General features: G+C 39.4%; 1 protein-coding gene and 1 pseudogene across 7 annotated transcripts in view; one reads left to right on the top strand and one right to left on the bottom strand.

The window, feature by feature from the left end:
• The window catches only part of Cyld (CYLD lysine 63 deubiquitinase), a 48547-nt gene extending 27778 nt beyond the window's left edge, over positions 1–20769 (top strand). For 4 of the 7 annotated variants that reach the window (XM_052167368.1, XM_052167363.1, XM_052167364.1 and 1 more), the window contains 12 exons: positions 3628–4007; positions 4837–5002; positions 5859–6000; positions 7456–7578; positions 9354–9445; positions 10295–10361; positions 11847–11918; positions 15778–15910; positions 16761–16869; positions 17618–17736; positions 18060–18276; positions 19673–20769. In XM_052167368.1, the coding sequence (XP_052023328.1) occupies positions 3628–4007; positions 4837–5002; positions 5859–6000; positions 7456–7578; positions 9354–9445; positions 10295–10361; positions 11847–11918; positions 15778–15910; positions 16761–16869; positions 17618–17736; positions 18060–18276; positions 19673–19857 (1805 nt within the window). In that variant the 3' untranslated portion in view covers positions 19858–20769. The remainder of the gene's footprint in view (positions 1–3627; positions 4008–4836; positions 5003–5858; positions 6001–7455; positions 7579–9353; positions 9446–10294; positions 10362–11846; positions 11919–15777; positions 15911–16760; positions 16870–17617; positions 17737–18059; positions 18277–19672) is intronic. The other 3 variants (XM_052167366.1, XM_052167369.1, XM_052167370.1) reach the window with 3 other exon arrangements.
• On the bottom strand, positions 2336–3530 carry LOC127672072 (nucleophosmin-like; annotated as a pseudogene).
• Positions 20770–22334: the final 1565 nt, after the last annotated feature.

Here is a 22334-nt window from a genome sequence, read left to right as displayed (position 1 = left end):
CCTAAATGGTGTTCCTTTAAGAGGGCCTGTCTCCTGATGGGTTACTTTTGTTAGGACTTGGTCTGTATTACCAATTCTTACTTTTTGAACTTCTGGAGAGTACTTGGTAGGAACTTTTGGCCTCTGCTGGTCTCTGGATGTGCTCGGAGACCATCTAGGGTGAGGGAGGAAGCCTGATCATGCCCTGTCATTCCCTGCAGGTTCACAAATGCTCTCCAAGGTGCTGATTGATTTCTAAGAAAAAGGAGCAAATGGAAATAGAGCCTTTCATAATTTAGATGATGATTCTTCCAATTTATGCCATAATTTCATCTTTTTATTAATATACATTTTGCACTGTACTAGTATCTTAGTTACTTTACTGTTCTATTACTGTGAAAGAGACAGTAGGACCAAGGCAATTCTTAGAAAACATTTCATTGGGGGCTTAGTCCATGGTCACCATGGTGGGAAACAGTCATGGTGCTAGAACAGTAGCTGAGAACTTTAAGTTCTGATCCATAGGCAGTAGAGAAAAAGAGACTGGGTCTGGTCTGCTCTTTTGAAACCTCAAAGCCCACCCATAGTGATACACCTCCTCCAGTAAGGCCACACCTTTTAATCCCTCTAATCCTTCTCAAACACAGTACTCTGTGGTAACTAATCCTTTAAGTATATGAACCTGTGGGGGCCATTCTCATTCAGACTGCCACAACTAGTATATTCATAACTTCTTGAGCTACTTGAATTGAATGTATTGTTTAATAGTTTTATGAAATAGTATTGATCCTGAAAGACTTAGATGAAAACTGGATATGATGATACATACCTAGAGTTTTAGAATTTGGGAGATAAGAGGCAGGAGGATCCAGAATTGAAGGATAGCTTTGACTACATAGGAACTTGGAGGATAGCCTGAGCTACAGGTACCCTATTTCAAAAATTAAAAAAATTTTAAAAAATCACATGTCATTTTATCTTCCAGCTCTCTCATTCTTTCCGTTCCTTCTTCTGCAGTATTCCTCGAGCCTTAGAGAGGTTGTATAGTTTTCTTGTTTAAGGCAAACACTCAGCAGTTGTACATTCTGAATCTCTACATTCACCCTGCTCACTCTGTTATAAAGAGTCTCTTAATTAAGAATGAGAACAGTGTGTAAGACCCATAGGTTTGAAGTGACATCTATGGGTCTTGTGTTTTCACTTAACCTGTTTACTAGTGTGGGCCAGGATCTTGTCACTGATTTACTAGTTCGTCTGTGAATTGCCTTTTCAGATTTTTCATTTATTTTTTTCTTGGTCCTATTGATGTTCTAACCCTTTTGAAAAAAGTATATTGCAAGTATTCTCTCCTTTGGTTCAAGGCCACTCACAGTTATGACCTCTTTTCATGAACAAGTTCTTAATTTTAACCAGATGGTGGTCGTTGTCTCCCCTTACAGGCTTATATGCTTACATGCAATTGCTCTCTTCCTTGAAGCCATAAAGAACATTCTTCTGTGTTGTAGTCTAGACATGTGTAGTTTTCCAGGCACATTGTTTTATATGCTACCTGGAACTGATGTTCACAGAGTATGAATAAGATCCTGGCTTATTGGGTTGTTTTGTTGTTTGGTTTTTGTTTTGTCATGCCAGGAACTAAACTTCAAGTCTTACACATGCCTGGCAAGCTCCTGCTATATTCTTAGTTCCAGCTTAGCTTTTTAAAAGTTTATGTTGTATGAGTGTGTGCACGTGTGCATGTGTGGATTCATGTGTGTGTGTTTTTATGTTTATATTTGTGTAAGTTCATGTGCCACCAATGCATGTAGGAGCCACAGAGGCTAGAAGAGGGATCAGATTCCCTGAAACTTGAGTTACAGACAATTGTAAGCTGTCATGTGGGTGCTAGGAACCAAACCCAGGTTCTCTGAAAGAGCCACAAGCATTCTTAAGTGCTGAGCCATCTTTCTAGCCCCAGATGTTTAAACATATGTATTACTGATTGTTTCAACAACATTAAAAAGGCCATTCTTTCCTGCTGAGAAGCAATGTACGGTGTGCCTGCCAGCTACATTAGTCACTTAAGAAACAGCTTCTGGGGCTTGTTTCTAATCTTTAACTTTGTTTTCTTGGGTTATTTCTTTGGTGTTTACTTTGGCTTAAGCGTCTTTATTTTTTTTCTCTTTCATTTATGTTTTGTTTTCTGTTTGTTTTGTCTTTCTCATGTACCAAGTTTATATGAGTTAATTAATACCTAGCTTTTTTTCCTAAACTAAACTGTCAATTGTTTTATAAATACTAATCTGTGTTTCACTTATATTTTTTGTTCTTTGGTTTTTTTTCTCTCTCTCTTTTTTACTTTGTTAAAATACTGAGTTTATTTCACAAAATGAAGTAAGACAGAATATTTCAAACTGTTTAAACAATTTTCTTAAAAAGACTTCCACCACTGCCAGAGACCTTGAGTAGCCTCCTGGTCAGTCATCCAGAAGCAGTTCTTCACCATAATTAATGAACTTGGCTTCCACTGTGGGAAGAAACCACCTTTTTCTATACTTGCCTGTAATTTTGCCTTAATGTTTTCTACAGAACTAGGTTCTTTTGGTGTTTTAGGATTTTTTTTTCCTGTTTTTTGAAGGAGTTGAGTCTTTGATCTTGGTGATGATGGTTTTACATATCTTCCATTTTGGTTTGATTTTTCTGTGCATTTTTTGCTGGGGTATCTTGTACAGATTTATTCACTAGTATTTTTCTTCAATTTCCTCCTCATCAAAATCATCGTCATCATCTTTGTCATCATCCACAGCATCTTTATAAAGTTTTGCTTTTTTTCCTGTGGAACCTTGTTACATCTCTAGGGGCAGATTGCTTTCTAGACATATTTAAGAGTTTTGCACCCTTCTCATCTCCATCTTCTGACTTTATCTTCCTCTAGGTGCTGTTCACTATTGTGCACAGGTCCTGATACTTCAGCCTTAAGACCACAGGTGGTGAAATTTCAAAGCCCCCAAGGGAAACTATTGGTTGTACAGACATTTTCACAATTGCCAGTGTTACTTCAGTTAGTTCATTGCTTCTGCCCTTACATGTGTAGTTCGGCTTTTGCCCCATTCCTAAACTTAATGATAACTGGTACTTATTTCCATCATTATGCACTTCAGAGTGATGATCTTTGTCAGCCTTTAGTTCACAACTGAAAAGGTAGTTCTGAGGCCTAAGGAAGTCATGTCCATGTCCATCCAGTCTTCCGTGAGGTGGAAGACAGAAGAAACTGACACAGGACAGACGCACAGCAGGACAGAAGCCCAGCAGCACTTTTATTTTATCTTTAAAACTTAACTTATGTTTTTCTTTGATCCATGATTTATTTAGGGTTGCTACTTGCTTTTTTTATATTTGTTCCCACTGATTCCTAGCTTAGAGAATATAACCTGTGTGGTACTGAGCAGACACAGATGAGCAATTGGGTGCCAGGTCACTGAGACAGGAGAGCTGAGGTAAACAAGAGAAACAAGGACAGACATTAGGTCAGTAGGTTTACAGTGCTGTGAGCAGACTTGCAAAGGGATCATGTGCTCAGTTAGACTAGATCTTTTTATTGTTTTTAGAGATACAAGCATATTTAATGTTCTTGAACAACTTTTTCTAATTAAGAACAATTTTTCATAGTTGCAGAAGACCCTGCAAAGTCACTTACAGAGATGTCTTCAGACTTCGGACATTCATCACCTCCACCGCAACCTCCTTCCATGAACTCCTTGTCTAGCGAGAACAGATTTCACTCCTTACCCTTCAGCCTGACAAAGATGCCTAATACTAATGGCAGCATGGCTCATAGTCCACTCTCTCTGTCAGTGCAGTCTGTGATGGGGGAGCTGAACAGTACACCTGTCCAGGAGAGTCCACCCTTGCCCAACTCTTCTGGGAATGCACACGGGCTAGAGGTGGGATCACTGGCTGAAGTAAAAGAGAACCCCCCGTTCTATGGGGTTATCCGTTGGATTGGCCAGCCACCAGGGCTCAGTGACGTGCTAGCTGGACTGGAACTGGTAATTTAATTTGGCCAAAAAGCTACAACTCTTTTCCTGCATGAGGTTTTGCCTAGGTTTTTCCCTATTAGATATATTTCTTGGAAAATCGTGTGTGTGTGTGTGTGTGTGTGTGTGTCCCCAGTAATCAAGAAAATATTCTTACTGTATGGCCTAGCTTCATTCACCCTTTGCCATTCCTTAAGCTCCTGGCTCACTTTTTCCTCTGCTTTTTTGTCTGTGATCGAGGAGTAAATGGATTTTTAGGCTAGACTATTTAGCTTCCTTATATTAAGTATAATGCACCTAACAAAGCAATTACCAGCTTTTCTTCTTATTCCCCAGCCTCCTCTGATATGATTGGCTTTACAATTAATCACCATGTTCAGAGGTCTTTGGTAGAAGATAAGGTTTTTCCTTTGGAGATTAGAAAAGAATATTGTGTGATATTTCATATCGTGGACGAAGAACTTGAATAAACTTAGCTTTTACCTTAATGTGGCTTTTGGTTAATTTTTTTCACTTGCTATCTTGATGGTGAGAAACTAGATAAATTAATCTATTTCCTCTTGCCCCTTGATCTTAATATTTTTGAAATGGCTCAGGGCAAATCAGTAAACCAAGAAGCTCTGAATGCATATTTTAAAAGGAAATGCTTGGTGGGCTAAAGATTTGTCTTCTTAAACCACTAGCTGAGAGCTGAAGCATCAGTTGTCCCTTTTCTTGATGCTGTTCTGTTCAGTACAGATTTGATGAAGGGATTTAGACTAAGTGTTAAGTGCCATAATTCTTCCCCACTCCTTCTGCAAGGTGCAGTGTAACACATACCGAAGAAGACTTTCTTTTTCAGGAAGATGAATGCGCAGGCTGTACAGATGGAACTTTCAGGGGCACACGCTATTTCACGTGTGCCCTGAAGAAGGCACTGTTTGTGAAACTGAAGAGCTGCAGACCCGACTCTAGGTTTGCATCCTTGCAGCCTGTTTCCAATCAAATTGAAAGGTGTAACTCTTTAGGTACTTGGATACTTTTAATTTATTTACCCATCTGGAATGACTGTCTCATGCTGCTTTTCAGGTTCTGAGGATAACAGTGTTTAAATGATTTTCTTGCCAATGTTCTTCAAGTTTCTAAGTTGTTAAAGATTGTAACATGGTGCATAAGAAAGTTGTCCTAAGAGGAGATACATTAAAAAAGTGTTAGTCAGGAAAAGTGTTTAGGATCTAAAGAAGGAAAAGTAATGGTTTGTTTTTTCTTCTCTTGTAGTGATTATAGACATTTAATTTTTTGGCAATATGGGTAGTAGAAATGAAAATGTAGTCCTTTTAGTGTTAATAGCCTCCTCACCATCTTATTTAAGCACCTCATTCAGGTTATCCTATGTAGAAATCTGATACAATCTGGGGACACAATCAGCTTGACAGGTGGAGGACCAGCTCTTGTCATCGCTTGTCATCAGCTTGCTGATGCTGGCCTTTCCTAGTTCTGGACAATAGTGAGAGTCAAGCAGGGCTAAATAGGGAAACCAACTTTACAAAAAACATTTTTCTAAATGTCAAAGAGTAATTTGGAAGTTTTTGTTTTCTTTTCACACTTGAAAATGAAACATTTGGACAAGTAACAAAGTATTTATTTGACAGGTCCTTAATTGACTTAATTTTCTAAGTTCTGAAAGGACTTAGCTGAAGGAAGCAATGTTGAAAGTGAATAATACCATTTGTACAAGCCCAGATAACTAACAGTTAACTAAAGGTTGAAAAAATTTACACAGGATGTTAAAATATATTTTAAATGATGACATATACATGTGTAACACATGAATATATACTGTCATGGTTTAAAATAGTTATTTTCATTTTTTTATCTTTTCAGCATTTGGGGGCTACTTAAGTGAAGTAGTAGAAGAAAATACTCCACCTAAAATGGAAAAGGAAGGTTTAGAGATAATGATTGGGAAGAAGAAAGGCATCCAGGGCCATTACAATTCTTGTTACTTAGACTCAACTTTATTCTGGTAAGTTCACATTTTCTGCAGTAGGTGTAGATAGTGCTTTATTAGGGGAAGGAAGACAGGGGTGTGTGTGTGTGTGTGTGTGTGTGTGTGTGTGTGTGTGAAATGAGGTGCCTTTGACTAGGAGTTAGTAAAGATCACAAGATTTGGTCCTTGACGGTTAACGAATTTCCTATCTTATTTATAGATTTAAAAACCTAATATAAAAATACTTCAGTGAGTAATGAGTAAAAGCACTGATCCCTGTGAACAGATACGCTGAGGGCATCTGCTTCCAGTGTAGCAGACTACACTTGATTGATTGGTTGGTTGGTTTTGGTTTTTCAAGACAGGGTTTCTCTGTGTAGCCCTGGCTGTCCTGGAACTCACTCTGTAGACCAGGCTGGCCTCGAACTCAGAAATTCGCCTGCCTCTGCCTCCCAAGTGTTGGGATTAAAGGCGTGCGCCACCACCTCCTGGAGTGACTACACTTGACTGAGCCAAGTAAAGCTGGCAGTAAACTATCAGCTTGTATGTGTATGCTTTTAGTATATTGAGGTGATCGTAGAAATTCTTTATATATTAAAAATTATTTCCAGGAGGGAAGGGGGCTTATGCGACTTTCGGGGAGTGGGGGACCAGAAAAGGGGAAATCATTTGAAATGTAAATAAAAAATATATTGAATAAAATAAAAAAAAATATTTCCCATGGGATCACTGTTGCCTTCCTTTAGTTTTCCCTAAAGTGGAGTGAATAATACAAGGAACAGTAAGCTCTGGAGAGTGAACTGTGAGTCTGTGGCCTTAAGGATTGTTCACTGCCACTTAAACTAAGTGGCTCTGCCAGCCCTGCTCTATAAGCTGTGCACAAGAGTGGGGCGGGGTTAGCATGGACTGTAGGATTTCAAAAGCAGAGAGCAGAATAAAGGCTGTGGGCCTTTTTGTTGGTGGAATACTTTTGATTAAACAAACCTTGTAGTATTGCTATAATATTCTTTAGATTTCCTGATAAAAATCTGTTTTAGCCAAATGTTTTATTTTTTTATACCAGTAAGTTTCTGCTGCTAGTCACTCACAAGTTATTTTATGGAAGCAATGTTTCAGGAGAGCAAGACGTTTTTGTCCTACTAAGTGGCCTCCAACTTTCTCCCCATGTTGTCTGTGTGTATGTGTGTGCTTGTGCATGTGTGTGTGTGAGAGAGAGAAAGGGGGTGGGGTGCTTATTTCCAGGCTCTTCTTGACTTACGTAAAGCTTTTTTCAAACATTCCCTGGCATGTCTTTACCCTGTGTTTGTGGTCTGGAACTTCAGGGTCTGTGGGCACTAACGGCCGAACACAGGCCTCTGCTGTCTTGATATGAATTCTTAGGCCATCACTCCCCTGTGCTTTGTTCCTCTTTCTTTTCTAGCTCCTTTAAGAATCTTTCTCAAATATCAGTGTATTTATAGCTTAAGGGGAAATATTCTTTTTCTTTTGCAGCTTATTTGCTTTTAGTTCTGCCCTGGACACTGTGTTACTTAGACCCAAGGAGAAGAATGATGTGGAGTATTACAGTGAGACCCAAGAGCTACTAAGGACAGAGATAGTCAATCCTCTGAGAATGTAAGTAGAAGATAGGTTCTGTCTTTACTTAGTGTTCTGTTTGCTGCTTTTTTTGTGTAGTAATTCTTGCTGTGTACTTATATAGTAAAAAAAAAAGATAAACAGAAATTAATTCTCATGAAATATTGACTTTTTAAAACCTTTAATGTTCTGCTTCTGCTTTATTTAGTGTACATAATAAGTATTCTATGAAATGATGTGAATCATTTGGTATGATGTATTATAAGTTAGTAATGACACTGTAGTAAAAGCAGATGAAGTGCATTATAGTAATATGGTGTTTGTTTAAAAGAATATATTTAGGTCTTCCTCTACTCCTTTACTAAGGTGAGTTGTAAATGTGCAGACGACAATGTGGGAAGACTTTAGTATGTGGCATTGGTGATGTGTGATGTTTAAGTGGTGAAGAGTTCAGTCATTCAATGATCACCAAACAAATAGGTCAGAAAGACAGAAAACAAACTACGCAATTTAAAGGCCAGTTATGATCAGTTTAAATTTTGTTATATACTCTTCTTAACAATGAAAACAAAAATTAATTTAATAATTTTAAAAATAACAAAATATGGAAATAAAAGGAATATTCCAAATGTGTCACATAACTAAGAAAGTAGAAGAATAAATTTCTCTATTTAGATACTTGTTTTCTGTAATCATTTTACCCTTTAAAATAAATATGTGCTTTGATCTTTACATTAATTATTTTGTCCTATGTAACCACTCAGGTTTTTCTTTCCGTATATACATGGTACACCAGTCCAGGCCACTCACAACAAGGCATGCTGTCACAGCTTTCCTTCTTTTAAACACTGTAAGCCTTTCCAGAATAGAATTAATATTCTTCACCTTGTGTTGTTCGGAAGCAGTCCAGAATTGTAGTTAGCATACTTTGTTTCTCACTGTACACCAAGAGATTGTCAGATGCCTGTGAGGTCAGGGTGTGTCTTGCCAGACATGGTGTATACCATACATCTGCAATCCCAGCACCTGCTGGCTCAGGAGGCTGAGGCAAGATCAGTTGAGCTCAGAAGTCTGAGATCTGGTTTTGGTGTCCGCAAACTTATATCTGTTGTTTGGACACAGGTTTTGCTTTATTGCAAGCTTCCCAAAAGCAGATTGTTTTTTGGTTGGTGGTTTTTGTTTGTTCATTTAATCTTCTCCTTTTGTATTCCCAGTGGCAAACAGATTTTTACAGAGTGGTAGGTGTTTAGTGTATGCTAATTGGAAAGAGTTAAACAAGTTAGTGAACAGTCCCTCTAAAAAGCAAGCACATGCTTAGTGGTCTGCTGGCTCTGACTTGCTCTGTTAAGCACATGGTCTCCCATAATCAAATAGAGGATTTCTTAATTATGCTGACTGGTTTGATTGCAGACTTTAGATTTTTAGTATCACATTAATTCCCCTTTCTCATTCTCTTATCCTACATATTAAAGTGACTTTTCTAAAATGTGAACATTCTATTTTATAAAATAAGTATTTTAATAATAAGCAAATGTTACTTAAAAACCATTCACCAAGACTTTTAAAATATTTTAGAGTTGTATTAGTGCATGGTAGTTATTTTTAAGGTGTTTAATAATATCTGGGAACAACTCTGGTTCTCAGTCTTTCGCTTTTCAAAGTTTAGTAAGAAGCCTTCAATTGTATTTTTAAAAATAACTGCCTAGTCTATTGATTTGTTTCACATGTTAGGATTGTATGGGAATAATTGATTATTAAGATGTGTCATATAATTCACTGTGCCAGTGTCTGTTGATTCATTTTTATCAACATAGATATGGATATGTGTGTGCCACAAAGATTATGAAACTGAGGAAAATACTTGAAAAAGTTGAGGCTGCATCAGGATTCACTTCTGAAGAAAAAGGTGACTTTTCTAATTTATGAATTGAAAATGTTAGTAAACAATATGTTAAATTATTTCCTGAAATATATCTGTTTTACTTAAAGAGTTAATATTAAATTAGAATTATTTGAGAGGGCTAGTGATACATATCTCAGAGATAGAATATGCAAAAAATCCTAGGTTTGATTTCCAGCACTGCAAAAATAAATGAAAAAAATTCTTTTCTATGTGACATGCAAATTTCTCCTGGTATTGTAAATGATTCTTCTCTTCCCAAGTGACTGATGTGTAGTAAAGAGCTTTGTAAGATGCTGGTCCTACAGTAGATGATTAAGTCCTGCCTCCAGCAGTGCTGTTTGGAGTCCTCTCCTCCTGTGGTGAGCTCAGGCTGCCCTGAGCCACTCACCTTTCCCACCCAGGCTCCTGGTGGAACAGCTGTGGGGCGGCTGGGCAGTTGCCGTCTGCTCACAACTGAACAGTTTGCTAACAGGGTGCTGTAGTCAGCTGTGACATTCATACACGTGATAATTACTTAAGGAGAAGGAAAAATAGGGCTTATTTTAGCTGTTATTGTATTGAACACCCACCCAAAGACATAAAAATGATTTCACTATGTGTGAATGAATATATTCTGCTAAATGGGACAACATCACAACAAAATGGAAAAGTAACATTTTATTATAATCTGTAAGTAAAAGTTTTTCCTTGTTAGGAAAGTTTGAAAAAACTAAGCCTTTAATTAAAATAATATTGAAGGAATGAAATTAAGTTCGGTTTAGAAATATGTTTGTCCTAAAGAATAGAATGCCTTTTAAATTTTGCCTGTGACTTGTTTTTTTGTTTTTTGTTTTTTTTTGTATTTTCTTCTAGATCCTGAAGAATTTCTAAATATCCTGTTTCATGATATTTTAAGGGTTGAACCATTGTTAAAAATAAGGTAACTTTCAAGCTGTCTAGAAGCACTGGGAAGTAGATTTTCTTTTCCTCTGCCGTCCTTCAGTAGGAGTGAAGTGCCTGCTGACAGACATCAGCATTTGTAGGAAGCATTGTAAGGGCAGACGAAAGTGGGTTTCCCTCGTTCCGTCCTTTCCATTAGCTACATTTGCAGAGCACAAGGTGAACCTGCCCTTTTAATTAGCCCTAGTGACAGATGTGCCCACAACTTGTTTATTTATGCAATTGAATATGAATATTTTTGGAAACTCAGTTAATAATCTTTTAAAGAGAATCTTATTGTAATTGAATTTAAAAAAAGAAAAGAAAAAAACCACCTGAGAACAATGTTTTTGACTTCCCATCACTTACAGAAGTCAGTTAACCTTTAATTAGCTCTCTAGTTCTCTGTTTAGTAGCTTGATCGCTTCCTTCTCTCCATGGTGAAAGTGTTACCTGCTTTTACAGTTCTTAGTGAGATATTCTAAATGTCTGCACTTCCCAGGTCATTTAAGAGGTTACAGTGGAAGACCTTTCTCCATTTTAATCTTGGTTTCTCTGTTGAAAATCTTAGGAATCTACCTCCTTAAGATCCCAACACGGATGAGTTCTCTTACCCCTGTGTCTGAGTGATGCAGTTTGAACCAATGTTAAACTGATTTGTGGAAACAAGGAAAGTACACAGTGAAAGTTTGGTACTGCTTAGGAGTGTCTAACAAATGAAATTACATGGTGCATAAACATTGAGTGTACATACGCAGCAGCAAGTCAGAGTTGCTATAGCTTTCTATCTGCCTAGAGAATCAGAGAGAATTAACAAGAGTTTATAATCCAGTCATTTAAAAAGTAATTATGGAAAAGTCAGTAATATTATTTTATTCCTTCAAGCATATTGAAAATTTTATGTTTTAGGAAAGAAAAATAGGCAGCAATCAATTTTTTAAAAGTAGAGTTAAAAAAACGATTTACATTGAGCTAAAGGGTAGATTTGGTTAGTGAGAAATATTGAATAAATATGTAAGTTTTTTTCAAAATAACTTGCATTTTGACAGAATCTAATCTGTTGTCCTTTTTTTTTGAAACTCAAGAAAATGATTTTAGAGTTTTCTATAAAGTGAAGTGGTTAAAAATGCTGGCAGGTTTTTATTTTGTTTTTTGTTTTTTTTTACTTTGTATTGGTTCTTTGTGAGTTTCACATCATATACCCCAAGTCTGCTGCTCATCTCCCCAGCCCCTCATATCCGCCCTTGGAATTCCCCCCTATATAAAAAAACGTACAAACAATACAAAGCATAGAAAACATCTCATCGTGGAAGCTGTGTGCCAAGGTGTGCCCCACAGTCTATCCTCTGTCCACACATCTTCCCTTGCAAATGTTCATTGAAGTGGGTCACTGGTCTGGTTCATGAACTCTAGCCTCTATGACAGCATCAATATTGAATCTCATTGGGACGCCTCCTGGTTGTCCTGTTGTTGCTCTGTTTCACAGAGATCCTGCGTCTTTGGATCATCAGAACTGGCCCTTTCATGTGTCCCATTTGCAGATGACATGGATTTTGAGGTGGGCCAACTGAGAGCCCTGGATCTGGGCCTGGGTGGTAGCTGAGCTGGTCAGTACACTGCCTCTCCCTTAGCCACACCACTAGGATGAGCTCTCCAGCACTGCCCAGGCTAGACCACCCAGTGCTGCCTTTGGCAGCAGGCAGGGTCAGCTCTCCTGTTCTCATGCCCCCAGGGCCTACTCAGCCACACCCACACCTCCAGCGCCAGCTTCACCTTGATGCCCAGTGAGGGTGCTGGGCCCACTCTCCCAAGAGCTGCAGCCCTTGAGGGGATGGGCTAGCTCTCCTGTTTTAATATCCTAAGGGCTGGCCCACCAGAGCCTTCATCGGGGTTTGCTCTCTTCCTCTCATGCCCTTATGGTCAGCTCTCCTACTACTGTAGGTGGTGAGGGGCGGAGGAGGGCGTCACCCCTGCACCCTCGTTACCCCACAATAGATGAGTGGTAGGGCCAGCTCTCCCATACTCTTGGCCTCAGGGCTGGCTCATCCAGGCCACATTCCCCCAGCCCCCGACCCCCAGTCATTGTCCAGGGTCAGCACCACTGTGCCGACCAAGGGAGGTACAGGGCATGCACTCCTCAGTGCTGCATCCAGGGAGTGGCAGGGCCAGCTCTCCTGACTACCACAGGTGTAGTGTTCTTTCATTAAAAAAAATTCTATTATAATTTATGAAGGAAAAACAATAGGCATTAAAATAGTATATAATTAGAAGTATTTATTAATAAACTTGAATAGGAAGCTCAGTGAAAAAATATGATATAGGACATCTGGGAGGTAGTTTGAGAAGAAAACATGAGTTTTGTTTTTCATCTTTTAAGTTTTGTATTTGTTTTTACCCTGAAACGTGCCTTAGAGTGTCTCCATGGCTGGCCTGTAACATGCTGTGTAGACCAGGCTGCCTGTCTCGCCTGCCTGTGCTCCCTGTGCTGGAATTAAAGGCATGTGCCACAATACTGAGACTCCTTTAAAAGTTTTTTAGAACAAACATAGATTTCTTAAGGAAAAGCAAGGAAAAAAACTCTGAGAAAGAAGGGACTTCAAGAGAGGAATAACCTGTTTATCTTTTAGCAAAATAAACTGAGGATGCTTAAAATTGTTTTTAAAATTTTCCCCTTAGTCTAGCCATATATAAGGAACATCAGACTTCCAAGGTTTAATATAAGTTGAATACTGTAGTAATTCTCAGAGGTAAGACAGTGCTCAGATACTGTTCAGAGTGTGAAGGCCTTTCTGGAATTGGGAAAGGCATCTAGGCAAATCTTTACCCTCCCCCTCACACCTCCAAGCAACCTGTTCATATTTCTTCCAACTCCTTCTAAAGATTGTAAGATGGTATTTTGAGTTCTTGTTCACCCAAGTGCCATTCTTGTCTTTATGAGGGAGCTCAGCTGACAGCCAATAGGGGGCTGAATACTGTCTTAGTTAGGGTTTCACTGCTGTGGAGGGACTCCGTGACCAAGGCAACTCTTATAAAGGATAATGTTTAATTGGGTCTGGCTTACATGTTCTGAATTTCAGTCCATTATGATCAGGGTGGGAGCATGGCAGCATCCAGGCAGGCTTGGTGCTAGAGAGGGAGCTGAGAGTTCCACAGCTTCATCTGAAGGCAGGCAGCCAGGAGGAGGCTCTTGTCTACACTTGGTGAGTGGATCTTAGGCACTAGGAGTCCTCAAAGCCCAACTACACACTGGTACATTCCTCCAACAAGGCCACGCCTAGTCATTTAAAAATAATTTTATTTTTAAATTATGTGTGTAAATGCAGTGTCCACAGAGGGCAGAAGGGGATGCGAATCACCTGAAGCAGGAGTTGCAAACTCCCTGTTGTGGGTGCTGGGAACTGAGCTCTGGCCTCTGTAAGAGTAGTGTGCTGTTTTAATTGCTTAGACATTTCCTACCACTTTTGGTTGTGAGCCTTAGTTTGTTTTGTTTTGTTTTGTTTTGTCTTTTAAGGATGAGCTCTTTCTCCAGCTCCAAACATATAATTTTAAAGCTATTACTTTTTACTTCTCATCCCTGTAGGCTTGTGGCCATCTTTAATGGAGAATACATTCATTCTAACTTCATAAATCTTCATAATCTTTAATAGTTCCAGCACTGTTCAAACATATGGTCTTTTTAACTGTGATCCCATGGGAAAAAAATCAATAAACAAATTTTATACTTTCAGTTTAGAGTGGTGCAGGGAAGCTTCTCAATTCCAAAAGTAGGAGTTGGGGGCGGCAGAGCAAGAAAAGGTCCAGCCAAAGCCAGAGGACACCGGTGCTATGGCCACTAAGGCAGGGCCATCCCAGCTCCTTGTAGCACCTGTGATGGCGTCATGAGCCACATGCTCCCCATGGAGCTGCAGGACCTGGGTATTCTTAGTGAGTGAGTACAGGACCCACCTACTATGGTCTGCACCACAAAGACAGATAGACCCAAACCACTCCAATCTATGAGTTTTTATATTAATATTTGTAAAATGTAGATGTCCAGTTTTTAAAAGTTACCAAGTTTATATTCGTGTGCCCTTGGCTTGTCCCTAGTAGAGAATATACAACCCAACTAGCATGGTTTGGTACACTTTCATGACTTTGTTATGATTCTGTAGGCTCTTTCAGACTTCCAGAACTCGAGCCATAAAGTTATTGAATTTTTTATTGTTTTCTAAAAATTTCATAAACTATATTATGTTTAGTGTGCGTCTCCTATACCTTCATCCCTTCCCATCCCTTTTCATGTCTTCTTCCTGATGGTCCCTTTGTTCCCTAGACAGCTTCATAATACATTCATGTCATATACACATAAATGCTTAGTACAATCTATATAAAATCTAGGAACCATAACATGAGAGAAAACATACATTGGTTCTCTTTATGGGACTGCTTTAGTTTGTTTAATCTGATTATTTCAAGTTGCAGTCATTTTTCTATGACTGATAGACTTTGTTCTGTATGCTTGAGAAGAGCTCCAGTGTGTATTTCTAGCTCAGACACTCTTTTTTTATCTAGCTCAGATACTTTTTTAAAAAAAAAAAAAAGATATATAATATTGAATGATTAAAAATAAAACTTCTAGCTGGGCGGTGGTGGCACATGCCTGTAATCCCAGCACTCTGGGAGGCAGAGGCAGGCGGATTTCTGAGTTTGAGGCCAGCCTGGTCTACAGAGTGAGTTCCAGGACAGCCAGGGCTACACAGAGAAACCCTGTCTCGAAAAAAACAAATCCAAAAAACCAAAAAAAAAAAAAAAAAAAAACCTTCTTAGTAGTGTTTTAAGGACTACTACTAAGATTTTAGTTTCACAGTGATGGGTGTTTGTAGACATTTATGTGGTATTTATCAGGTCAGTGGGTGACCATCTAAAGAGCAGCTGGTAGCTACAAGGCCAGAGGACAGTTGTTAGGGTCCCTGGGCTCCACACCTGGGGCTGCTAGCCTGCTAGAAAATCGTCCTTCTCTACCTCTTAGGGCCTGTATTTTACAGACTAAAGAGAGGTTGATCTAAAAAGTGTAAGAGCATGTCATTGAGCCATTTAAGCATTTGCTTTAATCATTAAAAGCAACTTATTGCGTTCTAGATTTATATGGAGGGAGAAATCTAACTGATTATTTTCACATAGTGTTTCTTGACTGGGATATTAGTCTACATTTTTCTTGTGATCACAAAGAAAACTTGTGAATAATTTATGAATAAAGCAGAAGGAATAATTTATGAGGTCTTCTGCATAGTGCATTTAATTATCTCATCCAAATCATTGTCTTTTACCTGGCACATCTGCATCATGGTATCCTCTTCTCAGATCCTCACAGCTGGCTTGATACTCTGATTCAAGCATTTAATAGATAACTTATGTGCATTTCTTTCTGATGCTCGTAGATCAGCAGGTCAGAAAGTTCAAGACTGTAACTTCTATCAAATTTTTATGGAAAAAAATGAGAAGGTTGGAGTCCCCACAATTCAGCAGTTATTAGAATGGTCTTTTATCAACAGCAACCTGAAATTTGCAGAGGTTAGTGATTCTGTTTTCTTGTTGTTGTTATTTTATGTCTTAGCAATGGGCAGTAGGGGTTGTTAAACTCAGACTTGTACCTTTCTACTCTGAGTGCTGCTCCACTCAGCACTCTCAGCTCTCACTCACACTGTTAAGAAAACACACGCAAAAATGTGTTTCAACCTTTTTTTTTTTTTTAAAAGAAAGTTCCTTAGCTTAAGTTGAAATGTTTTGGAGTTAGGTGCATAGTGGGGAGAAAGCTAGTGCTTAACTTGAACACCTTTAAGGTAGCTTAATTCCAAAGATATGCATACACATCTACATGTTTATGTTTGTAGTTGTCATTTTACCCAAGCATAGTTTCTAAACATTTCAAAGGTAGTGCTAATTTCTCCCTTTGTTAAAGATAAAATGCCAGTGAAATCTTCTGTATGGGTTTGTTAGTGAATGTAGTAGAAGACTTTCTTTTACCTGAGTGGACGTTTCCATAGTGCAGGCCGTGGTCTGGTGCTGGCCCATTCATCTCACTTACTTTGCCAAAGTGTAGGTAGTGTGCTCTGTGGGGATGTCTGACAGGGACACCGGGAGCTCCTGGAGCTCACTGCTCTGTGTCCACACTGCACAGTCACATGTGGGCCAACAGCACTGTGCTGAAACCACTGCTGGGTCTGACAGCTGGGACTACTTCAGTGTCTTAGGGAAACGTGTTTTCACACTTTCTCTCCCATAGTGCAGGGAAAAGACTCGAGGCTGTAGGTGTGCTGCTCTTCTAAGCTGAGTCCCCAGCCCCTTAGGACTTGGATTTCTAAAGTGATGTGTCTATTGTTGTTGTTGTTGTTATTGCTATCTTTATCATTATTATTTTTAGGCACCCTCATGCTTGATTATCCAGATGCCTCGGTTTGGAAAAGACTTTAAACTATTTAAAAAAATTTTTCCTTCCCTGGAATTAAACATAACAGATTTACTTGAAGACAGTAAGTATACAGTCCTTTGTTTGTTTGTTTTAGAAATGGTCACATTAGTTGTGGATATTGTACTTTGTCAGGCAATACAGTATCTGAAGAGCTTGGACATATTAAGCCAATAATTCAAGTGCTGAGAATTTATTCTGAAAAGGGTAGAGGTAAAAAATAAACACTTTAAATGCAAAATAACTAACCATTATGTGATAAGAAATTAAAGACAAGTAAATGTTAGTACGAGGCCAAAGGTTAATTGGATTATTCTTTATAACAATAGAACTACTACCATTAAGCACATGAGTATGAGGACCACACAAGTGGAAACCATTGTAAGTGGAAGGGAAAGTGCATTGAGAGGCTGAATGGGAGATGCGTGAAATACACATGTACTGGATACACACAGGTATATAGATATGCAGACATACAAGTGTTAGTGAAATGTTATAATAATGGCAGGGGTTTTCTCTTGCTGACTAAGATTATATGTGCTATCAGTTTTCTTTATATTTTCTTTATATCTTTTGGGTCTTTTATGACCAGAGGAACAGTCTTAGAATAGGTTATCAAAAATGGTTATTTGAAAAAAATGTCCTAAAAATATTACAAATATAGGAAATCCAAATGAAATTTTAAGAGGATCAGAGGGGGCTAGGCCTTCCCAACCCCCACCCCGAGCATTTTTCTTTTGAATGTGTACCTCTTACTTTTAGTGACAGAATACCTTTTTAAAGGCTTCTTCCTCCCCTTTCTGCATATGCAGCTCCCAGGCAGTGCCGCATCTGTGGAGGCCTTGCCATGTATGAGTGTAGAGAGTGCTATGACGACCCGGACATCTCAGCTGGGAAGATCAAGCAGTTCTGTAAGACCTGCAGCACTCAGGTAACCCGTAGTCACCTGGTGGATGTGCCCTGTACATGTAGTCAGCTACTGATGGTCCACAACAATTCAGGACTCGAAAGCATTTCAGAGCCAGAGCACATTGTCGATAAATGTTGTTGCTCATGTCTCTTCTGCTGGTGTGTGTGTGTGTGTGTGTGTGTGTGTGAGAGAGAGAGAGAGAGAGAGAGAGAGAGAGAGAGAGAGAGAGAGAGAAATTCTTGGTTGTGTTTATAAGAGATGTGTTCAGTGAAAGTGGCTAGAATCTGCTCCCTTGAAACATGGTATTAGCTCATGTGTGTCATTTTCTTCATGGTCCTTTTTAGGTTCACCTTCATCCCAGGAGGTTGAATCATACTTATCATCCAGTATCACTTCCCAAAGACTTGCCTGACTGGGACTGGAGACATGGCTGCATCCCCTGTCAGAAGATGGAGTTGTTTGCTGTTCTCTGCATAGAAACAAGCCACTATGTTGCTTTTGTGAAGTATGGGAAGGACGACTCTGCCTGGCTCTTCTTTGACAGCATGGCGGATCGAGATGGTATTATACACCTTCCTCTTGTACTCAGCATCCTGTAGTTTGGGGTATGGCGTTTCCTAGTGAGAACACTTGTGTGAAGTAATAGGGTGTTTTGTAAGAAAATACTTTAAGGAATAGCATGGTGTTACAGACTCTAATCTTCAAAGTGTATTAATAATTCTGCTACCCAAATGGAGGAATAATAATGTTGCAACATCTTGGCCCTTAAATTCATTTGTTAAAGTGTATTGTCTGTGATCTCAGCACTTGGGAGATAGGGGATTGTGAATTAGAGGCCAACATGTGTTACATAATGAGAACCTTCTTTTCAATTTGCCTCACCTTAAAAGAAAAAAATCCTAAAATTCTTCTTTTAGAGCTGATTTTACCATCTGCTTCCTTTCAGTTCTGTACACACTGGAGTGGCCATTTATTGAGCACCTGTATGCCAAGCTCAGTGGGAATGCTGCAGTCGTAGAAATTATACCTGATTTTCTGTTGTCTTAGTTAAAGTGGTGAAGATTGCATGGTTTGCATGTAAATCATTCTTCCTGATCTCCTGCATTCCATTTCATGAAGAAACCTTCATCTAATGAGCTGTTTCTAGGAAGCTTAGTCATTCCTTCATACACAGTTCATTTGGAAGTAAAATGCTTGTTATAGTACACACACACACACACACACACACACACACACACACACACACACGAATTCTGCAGGTATTCTCCCAAGCTGTAGTCCCTAAGGCCTTCTGGTGTGGCTCTCTAATAAGCCCCTAGTAGCAGCAGCTCCTTGACTAGAGACACAAGACCAGCAGTTCTCCATCTCTTCTCAGCTCTCAGACGCCTGAGGCCGCAAGCCCACCCCTCCTGTGCGTATGCTTCACCCAGTTAGCATTAGCAGCGAGACATTTGGGAGAGCACTGGGGAGAGTGAAACCAAATGCTTTCCATAATCCAGTCATCAGCGCACACGCAGTCTGTTGATCAGTGTATAAACAAAGCCTGCTAGAGGTGTGCAAGTATGTTCTTAAAACATATGGAAACAGCAGTGTGCATCACTAGGATTGTCAAAAATTGGGCATTTTTGTGGGAAAAAATGTCAGGCTGTTTTAGTGTATGGGAGGCAACATGCAGGTATGAGGAGTCAAGGCCATGTGTGCACATGTGGTAGCAGCCTGCAAACCAGGCCTGTCTTAGGTATGTGTCCTTTCTCCAGTTCTCTCCACCTTTGCCTGTGGAACCCTCTCAGAAGCCAAGGAGACTATAATTCAAGAAACTGAAAGTCAAACAAAGGTTTTCTTCCAATTCTGAGAGTCAGTACTCATTAAATTCTAGGATAGTAAAATTGTTCTGGTAGGACAGGGTGCCAAGAGGACTTAGAAGTTCACTTAGAGATTTCACATCCCCTCTCTCTAGGTGGTCAGAATGGCTTCAACATTCCGCAAGTGACACCCTGCCCAGAAGTGGGAGAGTACTTGAAGATGTCTCTGGAGGACCTGCACTCTTTGGACTCCAGGAGGATCCAAGGCTGTGCGCGCAGACTTCTTTGCGATGCGTACATGTGCATGTACCAGAGTCCGACTATGAGCTTGTACAAATGACCGGGCCGTCCGCAGTGGCAGAGAGCAAGCGAGCGCAGACCTAGTGCTGCGTCGTCCTCCGGCTGGCGGTTCTGTCCGGCGCCCATTGCCGGCAATGGGTGTCTCCCGTGTTGATGGCCCTTCAGCAAAGGATTCCCGTGTTTCCAAACCAATTGCTTTTGTGTTTCTGAAGTATTTAATAAGAAGCATTTTGCACTCTAGGAAGTATGTTTGTGTTGATTTTTTAAGAAGTCTAAATGAAGTTATTAATATCTGAAACTTTAAGTTAATTGCATTGATGATATGATATTTTTGGAAGCATACAATTTTAATTGTGACGTCTAAAACCTCTTTAAGTCCACTGAAGATGTAAATAAATATTTCTTCTTATGGACCAAGGATATGAAATCATTTTTCTTTTGTAGCTAATGATTGCCTTGAGAAAGACATAATATGGTTTTATTAAGAGTCTACCTTTACTCCAATTGTTGAAGGTGTGCTGAGTTTGTTAATTTTCCTATATAGTGCTGATTTCCTGCATGTCTGTACTTTGCTGAGTTTCTGTGTTCCTGCAGCAGTGGTCAGAACATGCTAAAATTCTTTTCATGGTGTTATTTTTATTTGTTCTGGTTTTGAGATAAATGAGTGACTCTGTCATAAAATGTTCATTTTTGATGTGTTCTTGAAGGATTAGGGCACAAAGCAAGCATCTTAGTCATAGTAACAACTGTTACTGAATGGAGCTCCTAAATATGGGGCGAGATACAGTAGTTTCTGAAATTACTGAGTGATAAGTAAATTATATATTCTTATACAGATCCACAGCCCAGAGAACTTATAGCTGGCTCAGAGACAGTACCAACATTTCCCTGGAAAAACGTGTTAGGTATTTAAGACTCTCATCTCAAATAAATTATTTTATTTTTAGTTTAAGTGAATTTCTCTTAATTTAAATAAGACTGATAATTTTGTTTGAAGAACCTTGATGTCAGTTTGGTGTGACTGAAACAATGACAACCACATTAGCATGTTACTGCAATATCAGTGATAGTTTCAAAGAAAAAATGGACATCATCTTAGGACTGCTTGTAGTGTATGTATAGACCGTGGTGGACGCTGTAGAGTGCTTGTTGTCTGAGTGTTGTTTTGTGGTATGGCTGTCTCTCAGGTTGTAATGTCAACCTTACAGAAAGAGAAGGTGTTATATGTATAACATATGGCTTTATAAAAGATTTAATGTCAAAAGAGTCTATAAATATTGCTGTTATTTTTAAAGGCACTTTACTCCTTGGTTTTATTATTCCGTTTTGCTGGTGTGTATTAGCTTTATAAATCAGAATGTACAAACTCTTCCATCTTGTAATCTTTGTACTTTTACAATGGAAAAGTATGTATGTTGTGCCCAGACTTTTATATAGCTGAGCGCCTAGTCGGGGTGGTGAGGCCATGACTAGATAGCAGTAAAGACCTCCAACTGCAGGCTGGCCTTGCCTGCCTCATCCCGGGACGGGTGAGATGGTGAGAACAGGGTCTGAGCTTGCAGACTGACCAGTAATAAGTATGCAGTTAGTGAGTCTGTTAGGGTGACTTTGAGGAATGACCAGGACTATGCACATAGGCAAACTTGGCTTAACAGTGAAGGGGAGGGGGCTGAGGAAAACCATTTTGTTGTTGTTGTTGTTTGTTTGTTTGTTTGTTTTAATTTCAGAAATAGAGGCAAAATCCATATGCATGGCTTTCAGAGCAGGGGTCTCAAAACTTGTTTGCAGTGGTTCTAAAGTTGGGGTGTCACTTCGTGAACAAGGAGGACCATATTATCCACAGGCAGTCCCTTAGCAAGATTGTCTCAAAATTGCACTCTGTGTTCCTTAGCAGTAGTGGATAGTGGCCGGGGAAGCCTGAGGAGCACCGGCCGGCAGGAGCTTTCCCACACCGTCTTGTCCCTCTGGACAGCCCCTCCTTATGCCTTGTTGCAGCAGAGCCTGGTTTGCCCCTGGGGCAGCAGGGTTGGACTGCATGGTGCAGATAGCCCCCATGCCTGTGGATTAATTTAATTTTTTAATTTTAGGTTTTCTGTACTGTTTTCCCATTGCCTTTTAAAATATTTTGATTGTCCTCCTTATCAAGATGGTAGTATATATAGTAGGATTGTTTTATTTACAACATGGTTTAGGATCCATAGCTACAAATAGAAAATATAAGAATTCTGTTTCTCTACTGTGAGGCAAGTCTATATATATGTATGGAGAGTCAGGAGGATGGACGAAGGCAGAGGGAAGGGGCCAGGCACATTTTTAATCCAAAAGCTACAAAGTGTCGCACTCCTCGCTGCTAGCTTCATAGAGAGTCCAGCTCAACTCATAAAGTATTTTCTAAGTTGGGGGAAATGCATTGAAAAACAGAGTGAGGTATCTGTGTAGAGCAGCTGTTGGTGGTTGCTGTGCATTTTATCCTCAGAGTAGCTTAGGTTATGTCTGCCAAGTGCTTAGGTAAATGGT

Source organism: Apodemus sylvaticus, chromosome 21 (assembly GCF_947179515.1).
Source record: "Apodemus sylvaticus chromosome 21, mApoSyl1.1, whole genome shotgun sequence".
Taxonomy (NCBI): Eukaryota; Metazoa; Chordata; class Mammalia; order Rodentia; family Muridae; genus Apodemus; species Apodemus sylvaticus.
Note: the sequence above shows the minus strand (reverse complement) of the source record. Positions and strands in the feature narration are given on the sequence as shown.